General features: G+C 46.3%; 1 protein-coding gene across 1 annotated transcript in view; it reads right to left on the bottom strand.

The window, feature by feature from the left end:
- Window positions 1-15,549, bottom strand: part of MTM1 (myotubularin 1) — a 41,684-nt gene that overhangs the window by 3,334 nt on the left and 22,801 nt on the right. The window contains exons 6-13 of the mRNA XM_075572667.1: window positions 10,406-10,489; window positions 8,804-8,953; window positions 7,811-7,999; window positions 5,244-5,429; window positions 4,215-4,421; window positions 1,953-2,045; window positions 1,176-1,289; window positions 526-702 (exon numbers count right to left, since the gene is read on the bottom strand). Of these exons, the coding sequence (XP_075428782.1) occupies window positions 526-702; window positions 1,176-1,289; window positions 1,953-2,045; window positions 4,215-4,421; window positions 5,244-5,429; window positions 7,811-7,999; window positions 8,804-8,953; window positions 10,406-10,489 (1,200 nt within the window). The remainder of the gene's footprint in view (window positions 1-525; window positions 703-1,175; window positions 1,290-1,952; window positions 2,046-4,214; window positions 4,422-5,243; window positions 5,430-7,810; window positions 8,000-8,803; window positions 8,954-10,405; window positions 10,490-15,549) is intronic.

Here is a 15,549-nt window from a genome sequence, read left to right as displayed (position 1 = left end):
GCAAAGTGGTGCTATACTAGGGAGCTAATACGCTGCAGTTGAACACCCACTACCCAACAGCTAGGAAGCAGTGTTTCCATTTATCGTTGGAGTGGGGAATTATTTTGTTGACCTGTTATTTGTGACCCTGTAACAACTAGACCAGTGGTTTCCAATCTTTTTTTGGTTAAGGAACCCTACTGTATGTGAAATTCTGAAGAACCCCCAACCCTCTCTAATAGCGCATCTGAGATCAGATGTATTGTAAGGAACCCCAACCCTCTCTAATAGCGCGTCTGAGATCAGATGCATTGTAAATTCTTCTATATTTGATACAATTTTTAAATGACCAGAAAATTTACAGGGAAGCATTTAGGGATGCCCGGGGAACCCAAGGGCTCCTAGGAACCCTGGTTGAAAAACACTGCACAAGACATTGGATACCACCCATCCGAAAAAAATATGGCTACGATGATGGGACAACACCAACCTAATAATGATATTCAACAAGTAATGACTCAAGCAGAATACATAACATTGACTTACTTGCTGCCTGATGCGTGTGTTCCACCTAATGTAATAATTGACCCAAAGTTCCAGGTGGCGCATGCTGGCCACAGGATACAGCACCCGATTTATTTCTTTGGTGTAAAAAGGATTTGTGTACTTTGATTTTTCCGTGTTTATCCAAGACCACAAGGACTGTGTTTTTTCTTTTACTTTCTGGGGGGGGAAAAAAACAATGAATAAAGTAAAAATGTCCGCGGCTGCCCGCAGCAATGCTACGGTAATCAGGCTCGCGTCCGCTCACTCCGGGTCTGAAAGACAAATTGGAAAAAGAAGGACGGGGAAGTAAAGACACAGAAAAGGGGAGCAACGTCACCCAAAAATCCAGGCTAAAATCTTTCCAAACACGGCCACGAGAACACACACACACACACGCACACACACACACACACACACACACACACCATATTACCATTATAAGTTTAAGTTTGTCCTGTGTCAGACTGTGCCTTTAAACACATGCAATCATTTGGACCACTTCGCATTTGCAGATCTTACAAACAGGAAATGAACCTTCATCCTACAGTGTTTATTAGTGAGCATTGTTTTCTGACAGTGGCAGCGGGACCAGTGACACTGCAAAGCACTCAGCCATACAACACCAGACACGCAACTTTAGGTCTACTTACTTCTTTTTCTCGGACCGATTCACAATTGTACAAGAATGTGCCAAATCTGCAGCTGTAAAGATGATCCAGAATGGTGATTAAAAAGTGCTCATTGAATTCAAACGCTGTGGGAAACTGGAAAAAGAAAAGAAAAAAAAACCAACAATTTATATCTACAGTTTAAAGTAGCAAAATATAAAGTGGGAACAAAAACGACAAGAAAGTTCAAGCAGCAAAATATGTAGCACTTTTTTTTTTTTTTTGTAATATTACAAGATTGAAGCAGGGGGTTTCCGAAGCTGATCGGTGTTCATTTTAGCCCCGGGAACCCCTGCTTCCTGAGAAACTTACCTCCGCAGGGGGTGCTGGGATGGAAACGGCAGCGTTTAAATGTCACGAGGGCCAATAGGACGCTGTGACGTCCTCCCTTGCAGCCTCCTATTGAGCCGTGTGACCGGGAGCTTTAAACTGAACACAGATACCGGCACCCCCTACAGAGGTAAGTATCTCGGGAAGTAGGGGGTCCCCGGAGCTGAAATGAACATAGTTCAGCTCTGCAGACCCCCTGCTTCAATCCTGTGATAAAATTGCGCAGTGCTAAATGTTTTGCTGCATTAAAGTACAAACGTATAAATACGTTTTCAGCATACACACAGATAGATGCTGAATACCAGAGTTGGGAGCGCGTGATCAAACCGGTAATGTTCTGTTTGTGAGGCTATATTATTTCCCCCCCCCTCCCCAAACACAAGTCTTTGCCGTATTCAGGTGTGGACGCCTCGTCTCTTCCCACCTTACCTGTTTTGACATCTGCCACACGCAGTCAATAAACTGAAGGAAGATGGGGGATCGGTCTGCATCAGCATGGTTCTTATCACCGTGACCTATTCTCTGAAATGAAACGAGAGTTGTGTGTTGCGAAGATCGGATAACATCAGATCTATATGCCACAGAACAGGAGAAGTTTTATACACGCACATTGAGCTGATCAAATAGGTTACACAAAACCTACAAATCAACCGACAGAAATTGCATTACTTGGTATTTTAAAATGACCATTTTCGTTTAATTATACGACACAGTGCGTGAAGACTAACTGGCTATTTGAAAAGGATTTCCACTAGCACACGTGCTATGCAAAGATTACTTCACAAGTGGATCAATACTAAAGCAATCATTTGCTTTTCAGAAAGAAGGTACGGTATAGAGTTTAATTGGGCCATAAAGAGAGGGCGTACCCAACATGAATAATCTGCAACAAAACATATCTGAAACGGAGCTCCTCCCACTATCCTAAACCTGGCCCAATATTCCCTTTTCCAGCACGAGACAGAACCACCATCTATCCTGTCAACAAAGCATGCTGTCTAGGTGTGACATCTCTCTCATTTCTTGTATGCAACATTGCCAAGATCCGCCCTTTCCGCTTTCAACCTACTTCTAAAAACTTACGTTTGTCCTTGATCCTCTCCCATCTATATTATTGTAGCCTACTGCCTTACAACTTTCTCATTCACAATCTATCCAAAATACTGCAGCTACAGTCCCTGTTCATCTCCTCATTTAATCCCTCAGCTGTCTTTCCATGAACTTCTGGCATAACCCACAAAGTTCTCTTCCTACGTCCAAAGCTCCGCAGCACTCATCCTCACCGCCATACAGATCAGCTGTGATCTCATTATGCATGTATGTATGTATGTATGTATGTATGTCTTTATTTATATAGCGCTACACAATAGTAATACACACGACGATCATATAAATAACAAATAATACAACTAACACATAATTGGAAGAAGTGCTTCAGACATAAAAGTAACATTTAGAAAAAAAGAATCCCTGCTCCGAAGAGCTTACAATCTAATTTTTAGGAAGAACGTACAGAGACAGTAGGAGGGCATACTGGTAAGTGCGTCTGCAGGGGGCCAAGAGTTATGTATCAGGTGTATAGTATTAGCCGCGGAGCTACTCATATGCTTCGCTAAGCAGGTGTGTTTTACGGTGGGTCTTAAAGGTGGATTATTTCCCTGCTTGCCTCCTGCGCTCTGCTCTTAACATCTCCTTTTCACTGCTTCCACGTCTACGGCTTTCTCTCGCCTTACACCTTTTCCCATCGCTGCCCCTTCAGCTTTGCAACTACTGCACAACTCTATATAAGCCAAGCAACTTCTCTCTCCACCTCCAAGATAAACCTAAAAAAACACACCCTCTGAAAGAAGCACTCCGATAGCATGGGCACTGTCCCCCACACGCCCAATCTTATTACCAACCATTGTGCCATCTACTGCACCAACTCCATCACCTGCTGTCTCCTAGTATAGCACTTGGATTGTAAGCAGGGATTTCCTTTCCTATTGTCTGATTCAGTGATTGAATTCTAAAACAAGTGGAACAATGTACCACCTCTTTTGTACAGCGCTGCAAACACTGTTGGCTCTAAATAAATACAAATATTCATACCTACAAATAAAAGGCTAAATAGAGAAAATAATGGGAATAAGAGCACTCTATAAAAAAGGGTCCACTTTTATTATGCAGGAAAAAATAAGCCTGCCGAAAATGTCCCACCCCACATTCAGATTCCCCCATGAAACAAGGAAGTCCTTAATTAGACTAACTCAAACTTGAAAGTCCCAAAAGAAGAAAACTGTAGCAGACGCCTGACCGACTTCTACATATTCCCATAGAGGTTACAGGTCTTCCATATGTTACTATTCCTTCCTTCTAGATACACCAGCAGTGACAATTAGGTGTTTAAGCCATTATAAGAATACACTTTCTATACGCTGCATCATTGAGGTATCTTGTTTGAACCACCAATTATAGACATGAGCTCCGCATACCAGTTTTCTAGAGACTGTTCTCCGAGACCCTAGTCTCCACTGATTTTCGCAAAAAAATAATTTGCAGATACACAAATTATACATTAATGTGCATCAGTAAATCATTTAGAATGGCTTGCATACTACGATGAAAGGGTTTAAGCAAATAATGAAATGCTCACCACCTTCGTGGCTGTGTCTGTGAAACACTTTCACCAAAAGCTATAGAAATACCAACCGAGGAGAACTTGTGTCCAAAGCTTATCCACTCCTTCTGAACCAACACTTCGAAGCCAACAATGGTCCTATAGTAGCTGTCCAGCATCAACATGGATAGGGATGTGAGTTGTGCTGTTCGATCCCAACCATCACTACAGTGTATTATCACAGAGCTCTTGCCAGAGGCCACTTTATCTGCTACCTGGATAGCTCCTGTCAAAACCAGCTGATGGGAGAGAGAGAAGATTAAAACCTTAAAGCATTGCAGAACTTTGAGAATATAGTAGGAAATTATATATATATATATATATATATATATATATATATATATATATATATATATACACACACACACACACACACACACACACACACACACACACACACACACACACACAGAGTGGTTGACAAATCACCAAAAAATCTACTCGCCACACAAAAAAAAATCTACTCGCCACCTAGTACCAAACGTGTGCTGCTTGGGCCAATATTTACTCGCCCGGGGGTTAAATCCACTCGCCCGGGGCGAGCAAATGTATAGGTTTGTCGAACACTGTATATATATATATATATACACATACACATACACACACACACACACACACACACACACACACACACACACACACACACACACACACACACGCAGTGCAACACAATAGCATGTACATGCTTGCTAAGCGATATCATAATACACAAGGACGCCATATTGTCAGAAAAGTAGCAAATTAAAATGTTACTTCCTTTAGTCAGCAATGCTACACAAAGTTTAGCTTTAATTTACCCTTATACAATCAAAAGCGTCTGTAAGTTGTCCTTGCTGCGGAGTCGTTATAAGAACGTGTCCGAGAACAATGCATGAAACGACATCTCTTAGAACAGAAAGCAAATAGTTCAATATAAAAGTATTCTATCCTCCCGCTTCTCATACCTTTCTAAACTGGAGAGGGGGCTCACATGTTCACAGGTTTATTTCATGCAACTGACTCAAACCAAGGAACATTGGAAGCCGTGGCGGAGATAAAACCAACACAAAAAGTGAACTTACCTTAATATGTTCCAACCAATGAGTGGACTCAAGACTTGAAAGCCAGTGAGATTCCTCTACATTTGGATAAACGATATCTTTCAGTTTTTTGAGAGACTCCCTCATTACATGAATGTTATGTATATCGAGGAAAACTAGCTCTGCATTTGGATATGCGTCCTCACTCTCATAACCTCCTCCAGTGGCCTAGAACAACACAATTGAATATATCAGCACAACTGTTGCCTGGTAGCTTACAACCAATTTAACACTCTGTTTGTCCATACTATTTCCACTCCTGATATTTGTCAGTTACTTGTCACCAATTGGTAATAAACCAAGATTTAATTATTTATAAAAATGTTTTACCAGGAAGTAATACATTGAGAGTTACCTCTCGTTTTCAAGTATGTCCTGGGCACAGAGTTATAACAATACATGGTTACATTAAAAGAGTATAGTGTTATGCAGTCAATTCACAGACATGTCTTGGACAGATAGAGTTGGAAAATTGGGTACAGGAGATAAAGGGCCTGTGCGTTTCAGATTTAAATAGAAAAGCTTTAACATCACCAAACATCAGCGAATGGCAGCAAATGCCTCACACCCTTTGGCTGAACATCAGCTGCACTAAACCCTGTTCGCCTATGGGGCAATGCAGATGTACACAGGGGTGGATTCAATGCAGCTGTGAAAACGAAGTCCTCTTGGCTCATTAACATTCCAGTGGGAGGGGCTGACGTTCCACAAAGTACAAGCAAATGTTAGCCCCTAGCACACTGGTCCTGAGCAGAGGGGAGCAGCTCATGGGGAGCTTGGTGTATTTTTTCCCCATGTTGTATTTTGTTTTCAGAGCAGCAGTAGTAGGGCTATAGATTGCTTCATGTTCCCTGGTGCCTTGACAGCCCCAACTGGATGGATATGTAGGAAGCCTATTTTGTTCATGGCAAGTTGCTCTTTGAATTAACCAACCTGCTCAAGTGTAGTTTGATGCCAATAGTCCCAGTCATCTAAAAGCTTCCTTTACGCGCAAACATTGAATTAAAATACATTATAGGGGATCCTACAAGTGATGGTGACTGATGATCCCTATTTCCAACTCTCCTTTGGGTTACTACAAATAAACGTAGCAAGCCTGTCATGCTTATGTATATTCTCTAAAGCAGGGGCGGCTAACTCCAATCCTCAAGGGCCACCAACAAGTCAGGTTTTAAGGATCTCTGCTTTAGCACAGGTGGCTCAATCGAAGACTGCTTCAGCACAAGTGTGCAGACTTGTGCTGAAGCAGGAATATCCTTTAAACCTGATCTGTTGGTGGCCCTTGATGAGTGGAGTTGTCCACCTCTGTATTACGGTAACTGATCAGGAAAGACCATTTAGATGCCACTAGACACCAAAATATCAAATGTAAGGATCACAAAAAAAAAAAAAAAAAAAACTATATACAAAACTGGCTACAGTAAGGTACTCCAGTATAATGTGCTCTGATCAGTTGATTAAAAAGACGCTGCTGGCCTACATGTGAAATGAATGGAAATATGGGAGATGTTCTACAGTTCGGCTTTATTTATTCAACTCATTAGGGACATCAATGAAATCCTAATACTGTTGATACAACAATGTGAATTTGTAAGCAGGATGGAAGGAACGTCCAACCACGAGACATGCATACTGTATGCTCATAAGTTAGGTTTTATCCTGAAACATCTATGAATCTGTGACATTTCTGTCATTTTTAAGAAGTTTGAACCATGGCTCATTTGACGACCCTGTTGGCTCTGTAACCAATAGGTCAAAGTTATACAAATGTATTTTTATTTATTATGTTAAAATTATTCATCAGTGTGATGACGGAAATCTTTTTTTCTTTCAAATTCTGAACAGTTAATTAGAAAGAATGTATTATTTTGCTCAAGGCAATTTAATGCCGTCCTTAAATACGTGCGTCAAACGCTCAAATACCTTTCAGTTATATTTGCTACATAAAAACACAGCCCCAGCATGTTAGATGACAGGCACAAATAGAGGCGATCTACATTACATATCATACATAATTACATAATGGGGGGGAGGGAGAGGAAAGAGAGAAACAACAAATAATCTGTGGCTGCTACAGCATCCAACGCTTGCACCATTCGCTAAAGCGGGGGGCAGGGGGGCGCAGTGCTCACAGAGGCCCCACGCTCTTCCCCAAAAGCATTTAAATTAAATGCCGCGGGACCGCACGAGGCATCTGTAAGTTCCTTTACCTTGTGTCCGACGGCGTAGGGCCACGCAACGTCACATGACCCCGCGGCGGGCGGAGACAAGGTGAAGGTGGGTGGGGGAGGCGCGAGCATGGGGTGAAGGGGGAAAAGTTTGCGCACCCCCGTGCGAAAGCACGCGTGCTCAAGTCCAGTCCTCAACACCCCCTCTGCCGCGCCCCCTCCCCCTTCCCCTTCCCCTCAAAGACTGAGCCATCTGAATTGCAGCAGAGACCGATTCAGCCACCTGTGCTGAAGCAGGGATATCCTTAAAACCTGACTGGTTGGGGGGGTCTTGGACTGGAGTTGAGCACCCCTGAGCTAAAGGAGAAACCGGTCACTTACCTTGTTGGCCACAGCATTTACATTCGGTCTGGCATCATAGATTGTTATCTTGGATGTTTGACTGCTCGTCTCCCTGATAATATCCAGATACTTCTCATCATCTTTGTTGCGTTTGCCGCTCATGCCAACAAGAGGCTGACTGCACCGCATGATGACGCACTGGTTCTCCGGGTGCAGCCAAGACAACACCTGGAACGGGACAACCATTTGTTGTGAGTAGATAGTGGTCGGGTGAATATAAAACATTCTGCACTAATGCCCGACCTTTCCTTGTTTGTTTACTTTTTAATAACAATTGGAGGTTCTCCAACATGGATTTCAGCACCAGTCAACGGAGTGCCCTTACGGGAATTTACACGGTGGGCTCCAAACGACCGGGGTGGGTGGGGGGGGAGGAGGGAGATTATAAATCCTAGCACATAAAGAAAAAGTGGCAGAGAGAGAGAGGGGGGATAATAAAGAGAAGGCACTCCCCCCCTCTATTATAACCCCATTTTGATATACCACCAAGTGGAATCTTTATTCGTTAAAAAATATATATATATATAATTTTTTTTATTGTCATCTTGGTTTGTACACCTGAAAATGGGTGACCCAAAGACACAGCAGATGCTTTTGGGGCAGTCCTGTTGAAGAAGTTTGGGAATCACTGACAGAGCCGTGACTAGCAGAAAGTGTCCCGTGTCATTAAGGCTGCGCTTATAGTGGCTTGCGACGGCGACGCGACATCGCTCCAAAATAAATCAATTTACTCAGTCGCCAGCGCTTATTTTTTAGAGACAGTCACCACATGTGACTGTCTCTAAACCAATCAGAGACCGCGGCCCGCCCCCTTTGGTGACGTCGCTGGCGACAGCCGCTTCATATCAAATTACAACTTTTCGCTGGTGGCGACGTCATCGCTCGCGTCGCCAGCACTATAAGCGCGGACTAAGGATACAACAAAATCCGTGTAAAGCAAGTTCGCACGTTTGAAATTCACGCCGTACTTACTGGAATTCTGTTTCTGGACCTGAAAGCCGCAACTTTCTTGAGATCATCTTCCGAGGTGTTGAATGGCACCACCAGAAGACAAGGGTAGGTGTCGCAAAGGTCGTAATGCTCATTAATGAACGTTATTCTCCACTGACTGTTGGGCAAACGCTTGGATAAAAAGGGGAATAAGCAAAATCGTCATCAAAACTCCACCCGCCACACACTGCTCCAGAATAAAAACAATGTACTTTGGCCATGCGACCATTAGGTGGCGATGGAATCCCAGAATACCAAGGTCATCTGCATGATTGCTTCTCCAACCCATGTAACATGGAATGACACAAAGGCACCAACAACATATTTGCCGTTCACAATGCTAATGAAAAGCAGCTGTAAACCAAGCCAGCTGTTTCCATGTAAGGTAGAGAGGGGGGGATGTAATTTATCAGAGCCCATAAGAAAGTGAAGGGCTAGATGGATGTACTTTGTTTCATTGCAAAACGATTAAAACATATATATATATGTAAGGAGGGCGGAGTGATCGCTGGGCCCTGGCAGCTGATACACTAACAGGCTGACTCAACCTGGGCACGGAGCCCGAGAAGGGCCTCTCGTACCAAATGGAACTTTGCAGAATAGAATTCCGAACCACTTATTGTTTTCTATGTCAATTTGCTGATGAAGTGAATATGAAGCGTCTATACCAGAGCTAAGGGTTTATGCCGAGACTACATAATCGATTGCAAAAAGGGTAGTACGGCATGTAGGTTTCTTTTTGCCATTATAAGAAATGTACTCTCTTTTCCATTGTGCCCTCAACTGTAGGGGTGCTCAACTCCAGTCCTCAAGACACCCTCCCCCTTAAAACCTGACCACTAAGAGAAAAAGTGGATCAGTGAGTAAAGACACTGACTGACACTGAGATTGCTGCAGGGGAACCTGGTTCAATTCCCGGTGTCGGCTCCTTGTGACCTTGGGCAAGTCACTTTATCTCCCTGTGCCTCAGGCATCAAAAACATAGATTGTAAGCTCCACGGGGTAGGGACCTGTGCCTGCAAAATGTCTCTGTAAAGCGCTGCGTATAACTAGTAGCGCTATACAAGAACATGCTATTATTATTATTACCACCTGTTGGGGGGGGGGGGGGGAAGCGGTCTTAAGTACTGGTGTTGAGCACCCCTCATCTACAGTGGGAGCCATCACTAGAAATGTAGTTTAGGCTAAAAGGAGAATTCGTAGGCACACTCGCAGATTTGGAGAAGGCCGTCTCACACTCGCTAAGGAAAGAACACGTTTAAACAAAGGCAATAAGCAACTAAACCACTTTGCTACCAGAAAGGCCAGCAGCAAGCTGCAGGGAACACACACGCCGGTTCCAATAGCAGTAAAAGGATTAAAATCAACCATACAATAAACTCACAACAACGTTATTAGAATTCTGATTCAGGGCCTCAGGAGAAAGCTGGTTATTTCTTTGCAGTCTGTACGGTGATGCAACTTAAATCTACTTGCTTCCCCAAAATGAACTGGCACAAATAGCTGCAATGTCACAGCAAGCCAGAGACAAGCTCCCGCTGCCCACCTCGGATCATCCTTTGCGTAATGATTGGACTCACATACCTGTCTGCGGAACTCGGCCATTGCATCGTACACTGCCCAGCCATTCTCCGAATAGGTGTCTTCATTTTGGAATGCAAAGAAGGGCTAGCGGGAAGAAATACTGAGAGATTACACACACACACACACACACACACACACACACACTTTTCGATTAGGATTCTAAATCCACGACTATGAAAATGTCTTGTAAAATAATACTTTCAGACTTCATTAAAGAAAAATGTGCTGTAATGGTAACGAAGCAGGGGGTCGCCGGAGCCGAGGCGCGTTCATTTCTGCTCCGGGGACCTCCTGGTTCCAGAGATACTTCCCTCCGTAGGTGTAACTGGTTAGTTCCTGGTTCTTAAAGCTCCTGCGGCACGCAGGCCAATAAGAAGCCCTGACATACGACGTCGCGCCTTCCTATTGGTCCGTGTGCCGAGGGATGTTTAAAACCTGCATTGTGTATCCCCCGTCATATGATTCCTCCATGATACGGGGGGGGCACCCTAGGAGGTCAGCATCTCCTAAATCACTGGGCCCCGGAGCTGAAATGAATGTAGTTCAGCTCTCGCCCCCCCCCCCCCTCTTCCCATATATTTAAAAAAAAAAAAAAACACTCAGGCAGGCGGAACTACAACTTTAAACGGGTTGAATATTATCTTGAAAGAAGAAACATTAAAAAAACAGAATAGTATTGCATTTATATAGCAGCCATTGAGGGGTCCGGAGCACATAATGCTGAACTTTAATTATTAAATATGCAGTATACTTCAACGAATATTACTTCCATGACACTGCTGAAAATAACCACACAGCAGGGCCACGGACCACAGATTAAAGAGAAAGGGAAGTCATCATTTAGCTTCAGTGTTTATTCACTAAAGTACCCCCCTCCCAAAAATCAATGTGTGGTTACTCCCATATGAGACTCACACGAGGAAACGTGAAGACAATGGGGTTTTATTTGTAAAAGGTGTTTTTGTTAAACTACTGTGCCGTTTATCTGCAGGTAATAGGGCGCCAGAGAACAGTTATGTTCATGGACATAGTACGGCCCCGAATTGTTCTAAATTCCATCCAACTGCAACAGATCTGAAATAACGAGGGCACTCAACTCCAGTCCTCAAGCACCCCCACCCCAACAGGACAGGTTTTCAGGATGTCCCCCCTGCTTCAGTGCATTTGGCTCAATCAGTCCCTGCTTCAGCACAGGTGGCTCAGAGGCTCAGTCTGACAGCCACCTGTGCTGAAGCAGGGATATCCTGAAAACCTGACCTGTTGGGGGAGCTTGAGGACTGCAGTTGAGCACCCCTGCACTAGAAACCACAGCCAAGTGACCCAGAGACGGCAGCGAGCTAAACCATAATGGTAAATATTTCACCAGTCTCATCATAGCACAGGCTCGCGCAAAAAGCAACAGCAGCAGCTATGAAAACAAAAGGGGCATTGAAGGAACACCTGCAAACAGTGCTGATCCGCGCTCACAAAGGGTTTTCTGTTTCTAATTCACTGGTTTCATCTCTTCTATACGCTATAAATCACTAACCTTCTATTCAATGAAAAGCCTGCCACTTTCACAGCACAACCGCTTAAAGAAAAGTTATCCTATTCTTCGCCCGCTCTTACTTAACTGGGAGACTATTGGTTCTACTTAACAAATCAAAATGTACAATGCAGCGATTTTCAGCTTTGCAATAAAATGTGCGGCGGGTTTCCAAGAAATATTTCACGCTTTCCAACCAAGAATGCTTTTCATTTTCATTGATGGCCTATACTTTTTTTTTTTGGTCTGGCTTCTTTGGGAGTTGTTGGGGGGGTTAACGGTTTGAGTTTCGGCTTCAAAATGACAAAATCACTACCATTACTACACAAGTGGTATTTTCATAGAAGGCAGTTAGGACATGAAGAGATGGCCAAGTAGTGCCTTGTAAGGGAAGAAATTGTGTCTTGTAATCAAAGTGAGAGAGAGCGAGAGAGGCGATAACAGGCTTATATAAAAGCAATCTTAACAATGCATCTGCTTCTGCGTCTTGAATGACAGCTTCTGTGTGATCTTATCTTTCCACTACCACAGCAATCTGCACAATGACATCTCCTTCCCTTACATACTCCCAGCTGTTTCTTACTGCACGCTCACTTAGGCTAGGTCCCCAGTGGCCGCGGCGGCGATGGCATGCGCAGCGCACACAAGGTATGGCCTTCTATGGTGCCGCCCCCAGCAGCTGTCTGCGCGCCCCGGCACAAGGTGCAGTGCGCGACCGCTTTTACCAAAAGAAAATAATTTTGTCTTTCGGCGCGGTGGCCGAGCATTGGCCACGGCGGCGATTCAGCCAATGAGGGTGAACTAGCCGCGTGACGTCATGGCCGCGCCCCCGTCGCGAGTTCCCAGTAGTCCATTTCGTCACGCGGATGCCGGGAACGAGCGCCGCCAGGCACCCCGTCGCGCACGCACTCGGGCCTTAGCCGTAGGCTGCATTTATAGTGTGCGCGCGGCACAAACAAAGTGCAGCAGCTCTATAGGGACGGCCATAGTGAGTACGATGAGCGACCACGCGACGACATGTGCTCTGTCGCGCACCTCAAAAGCTGTAATCTCCAGCATTAAAGCTGCAATCCCACAGATTGCCAGAAAAACAGATTTCTTTAGTTACTAGACTACATTTTTTTTTTGTTTTTTAAACAATGCTAATTTCAAAGATTTGCCTGCATTCCTAATTTTGGTAATTACAAGCACTCGCTGATCACAGTGACATCACACAGTGACATCACACAGTGACATCACACAGAAGGGAGCAGCCAGAGGAAATCAAACCACTCCCAAGTCTCACTTTAAAAAAAAAATTAAATTAAAATACTTCTAGGTGTTAGATGTGGGTTAAAAAAAAAAATTAAGAAAAAATTGCACTTGCTGATCAGACATAAGAGAGCAGCCTATTCCCAAGTCGCACGTTAAAAAATACATTAAAAAGGTCAGATTTTGGTAAAAAAAAAAGCTGTGTGTGCTGAGCATGCGCATAGTAAGTGAAACTTCTTTGACTTTTGTCACAGAAATTGTATTTGTGTTGGTGATGTTTTAATTAAAAATCAAAATACAATTTCAGTTACAAAACGCAAATAAATTTGACTTAGAATGCGCGTGTTCGGCACACACCCCTGTATTAGCTATTTGCACTAAGTGTGAATTCCTTGTGTGTATGTGTGTCAGTGTGTGTGTATGTCTGTGTGTGTGTGTGTGTGTGTGTCAGTCAGTGTGTATGTGTATTTGTGTCAGTGTGTATGTGTAAGTCAGTGTGTGTGTCAGTCAGTGTGCGGGGGTGTGTGGGTGAGTCAGTCAGTGTGCGGGGAGGGGTGGGTGAGTCAGTCAGTGTGCGGGGAGGTGTGGGTCAGTCAGTCAGTGTGCGGGGAGGTGTGGGTGGGTCAGTCAGTCAGTGTGCGGGGAGGTGTGGGGTGGGTCAGTCAGTCAGTGTGCGGGGAGGTGTGGGTGGGTCAGTCAGGTCAGTGTGCGGGGAGGTGTGGGTGGGTCAGTCAGTCAGTGTGCGGGGAAGTGTGGGTGGGTGGGTCAGTCAGTCAGTGTGCGGGGAGGTGTGGGTGGGTCAGTCAGTCAGTGTGCGGGGAGGTGTGGGTGGGTCAGTCAGACAGTGTGCGGGGAGGTGTGGGTGGGTCAGTCAGTCAGTGTGCGGGGAGGTGGGGGGGTGTGGGTCAGTCAGTGTGTGTGGGTGGGTGGGTCAGTCAGTGTGTGGGGGGGGTGGGTGGGTCAGTCAGTGTGTGGGGGGGGGGTGGGTGGGTCAGTCAGTGTGTGGGGGGGGTGGGTGGGTCAGTCAGTGTGTGTGGGGGGGTGGGTGGGTCAGGTCAGTGTGTGTGGGGGGGTGGGTGGGTCAGTCAGTGTGTGTGGGGGGGTGGGTGGGTCAGTCCAGTGTGTGTGGGGGGGTGGTGGGTCAGTCAGTGTGTGTGGGGGGGTGGGTGGTCAGTCAGTGTGTGTGGGGGGGTGGGTGGGTCAGTCAGTGTGTGGGGGGGTGGGTGGGTCAGTCAGTGTGTGTGGGGGGGTGGGTGGGTCAGTCAGTGTGTGGGGGGGTGGGGGGGGTCAGTCAGTGTGTGGGGGGGGGGGGGTCAGTCAGTGTGTGGGGGGGGGTCAGTCAGTGTGTGGGGGGTGGGTCAGTCAGTGTGTGGGGGGGGGGGGGTCAGTCAGTGTGTGGGGTCAGTCAGTGTGTGGGGGGGTGTCAGTCAGTGTGTGGGGGTGTGTGTCAGTGTGTGTGTGTGTCAGTCAGTGTGTATGTGTGTGTGTGTGTGTGTATGTGAGTCAGTGTGTGTGTATGTGAGTCAGTATGTGTGTATGTGTCAGTGTGTATGTATGTGTGTGTGTGTCCTGCCCCCCTCTCTCCTGACTCTCCCCAGCACACTTGTCCTCCCCCCAGCACACTTGTCCTCCCCCCAGCACACTTTGTCCTCCCCCCAGCACACTTATCCTTTCCCTGCACCCAGACCCTTTCAGCATTCCCCCCCCCCCCCCCCCCCCATTCCTACCCATCGCGGCACAGAGGAGATGGAGGCAGTGTCGGCGGGGGGAGAGGGAGAAGCGCGTCATCGTCAGCTGGAGCCGACTCGGAGGCTTCTGATGGTGCTGTGGGGGACGTGGGGGACGCAGCGCACTCATCACCCCCCTCCTCCCCCCCGTTACCGGAGCAGTTCTATGCCTCGGCCGGGGCATGCACCGGGAGGAGAGGCCGCAGGAGATCAGTGGCCTGCATAGAGCCCCGGGGAGCAGTGTGGGCTTCAGTGTCCCTGTGAGGAGAGTCATGGCGTCTCGAGCGTCGCCATGACTACCGGGCATGCGCAGCATATCAATGGGCGGGGAACGGGCGGGGAATCAGCGGCGCCGTCACAACTGCGCATGCGCGGCATGGCAGCGGCCGTTAGGAGCGGCGGCTATCGCCGCCGCATATGTCACGATGTGTGGGGGGGGGGGGGGCTGGGGGGCTAGGGGGGGGGGAGCGATTAGGAGCGGCGCCGGCGGCTATCGCCGCCGCATCTGATTTGTGGAGCGGGTGTGATGTCAGTGTTGGGGTCGGGCTGAGCCAGAACACAGCCCGGCCTCAACTGCCAGCACTGACGTCACATCCGTTTCATTTCTGTCTCCACAATTCTTTTTTGCCCCATCACGAATG

The sequence above is a fragment of the Ascaphus truei genome, chromosome 16, assembly GCF_040206685.1.
Source record: "Ascaphus truei isolate aAscTru1 chromosome 16, aAscTru1.hap1, whole genome shotgun sequence".
Lineage (NCBI taxonomy): Eukaryota > Metazoa > Chordata > Amphibia > Anura > Ascaphidae > Ascaphus > Ascaphus truei.
Note: the sequence above shows the minus strand (reverse complement) of the source record. Positions and strands in the feature narration are given on the sequence as shown.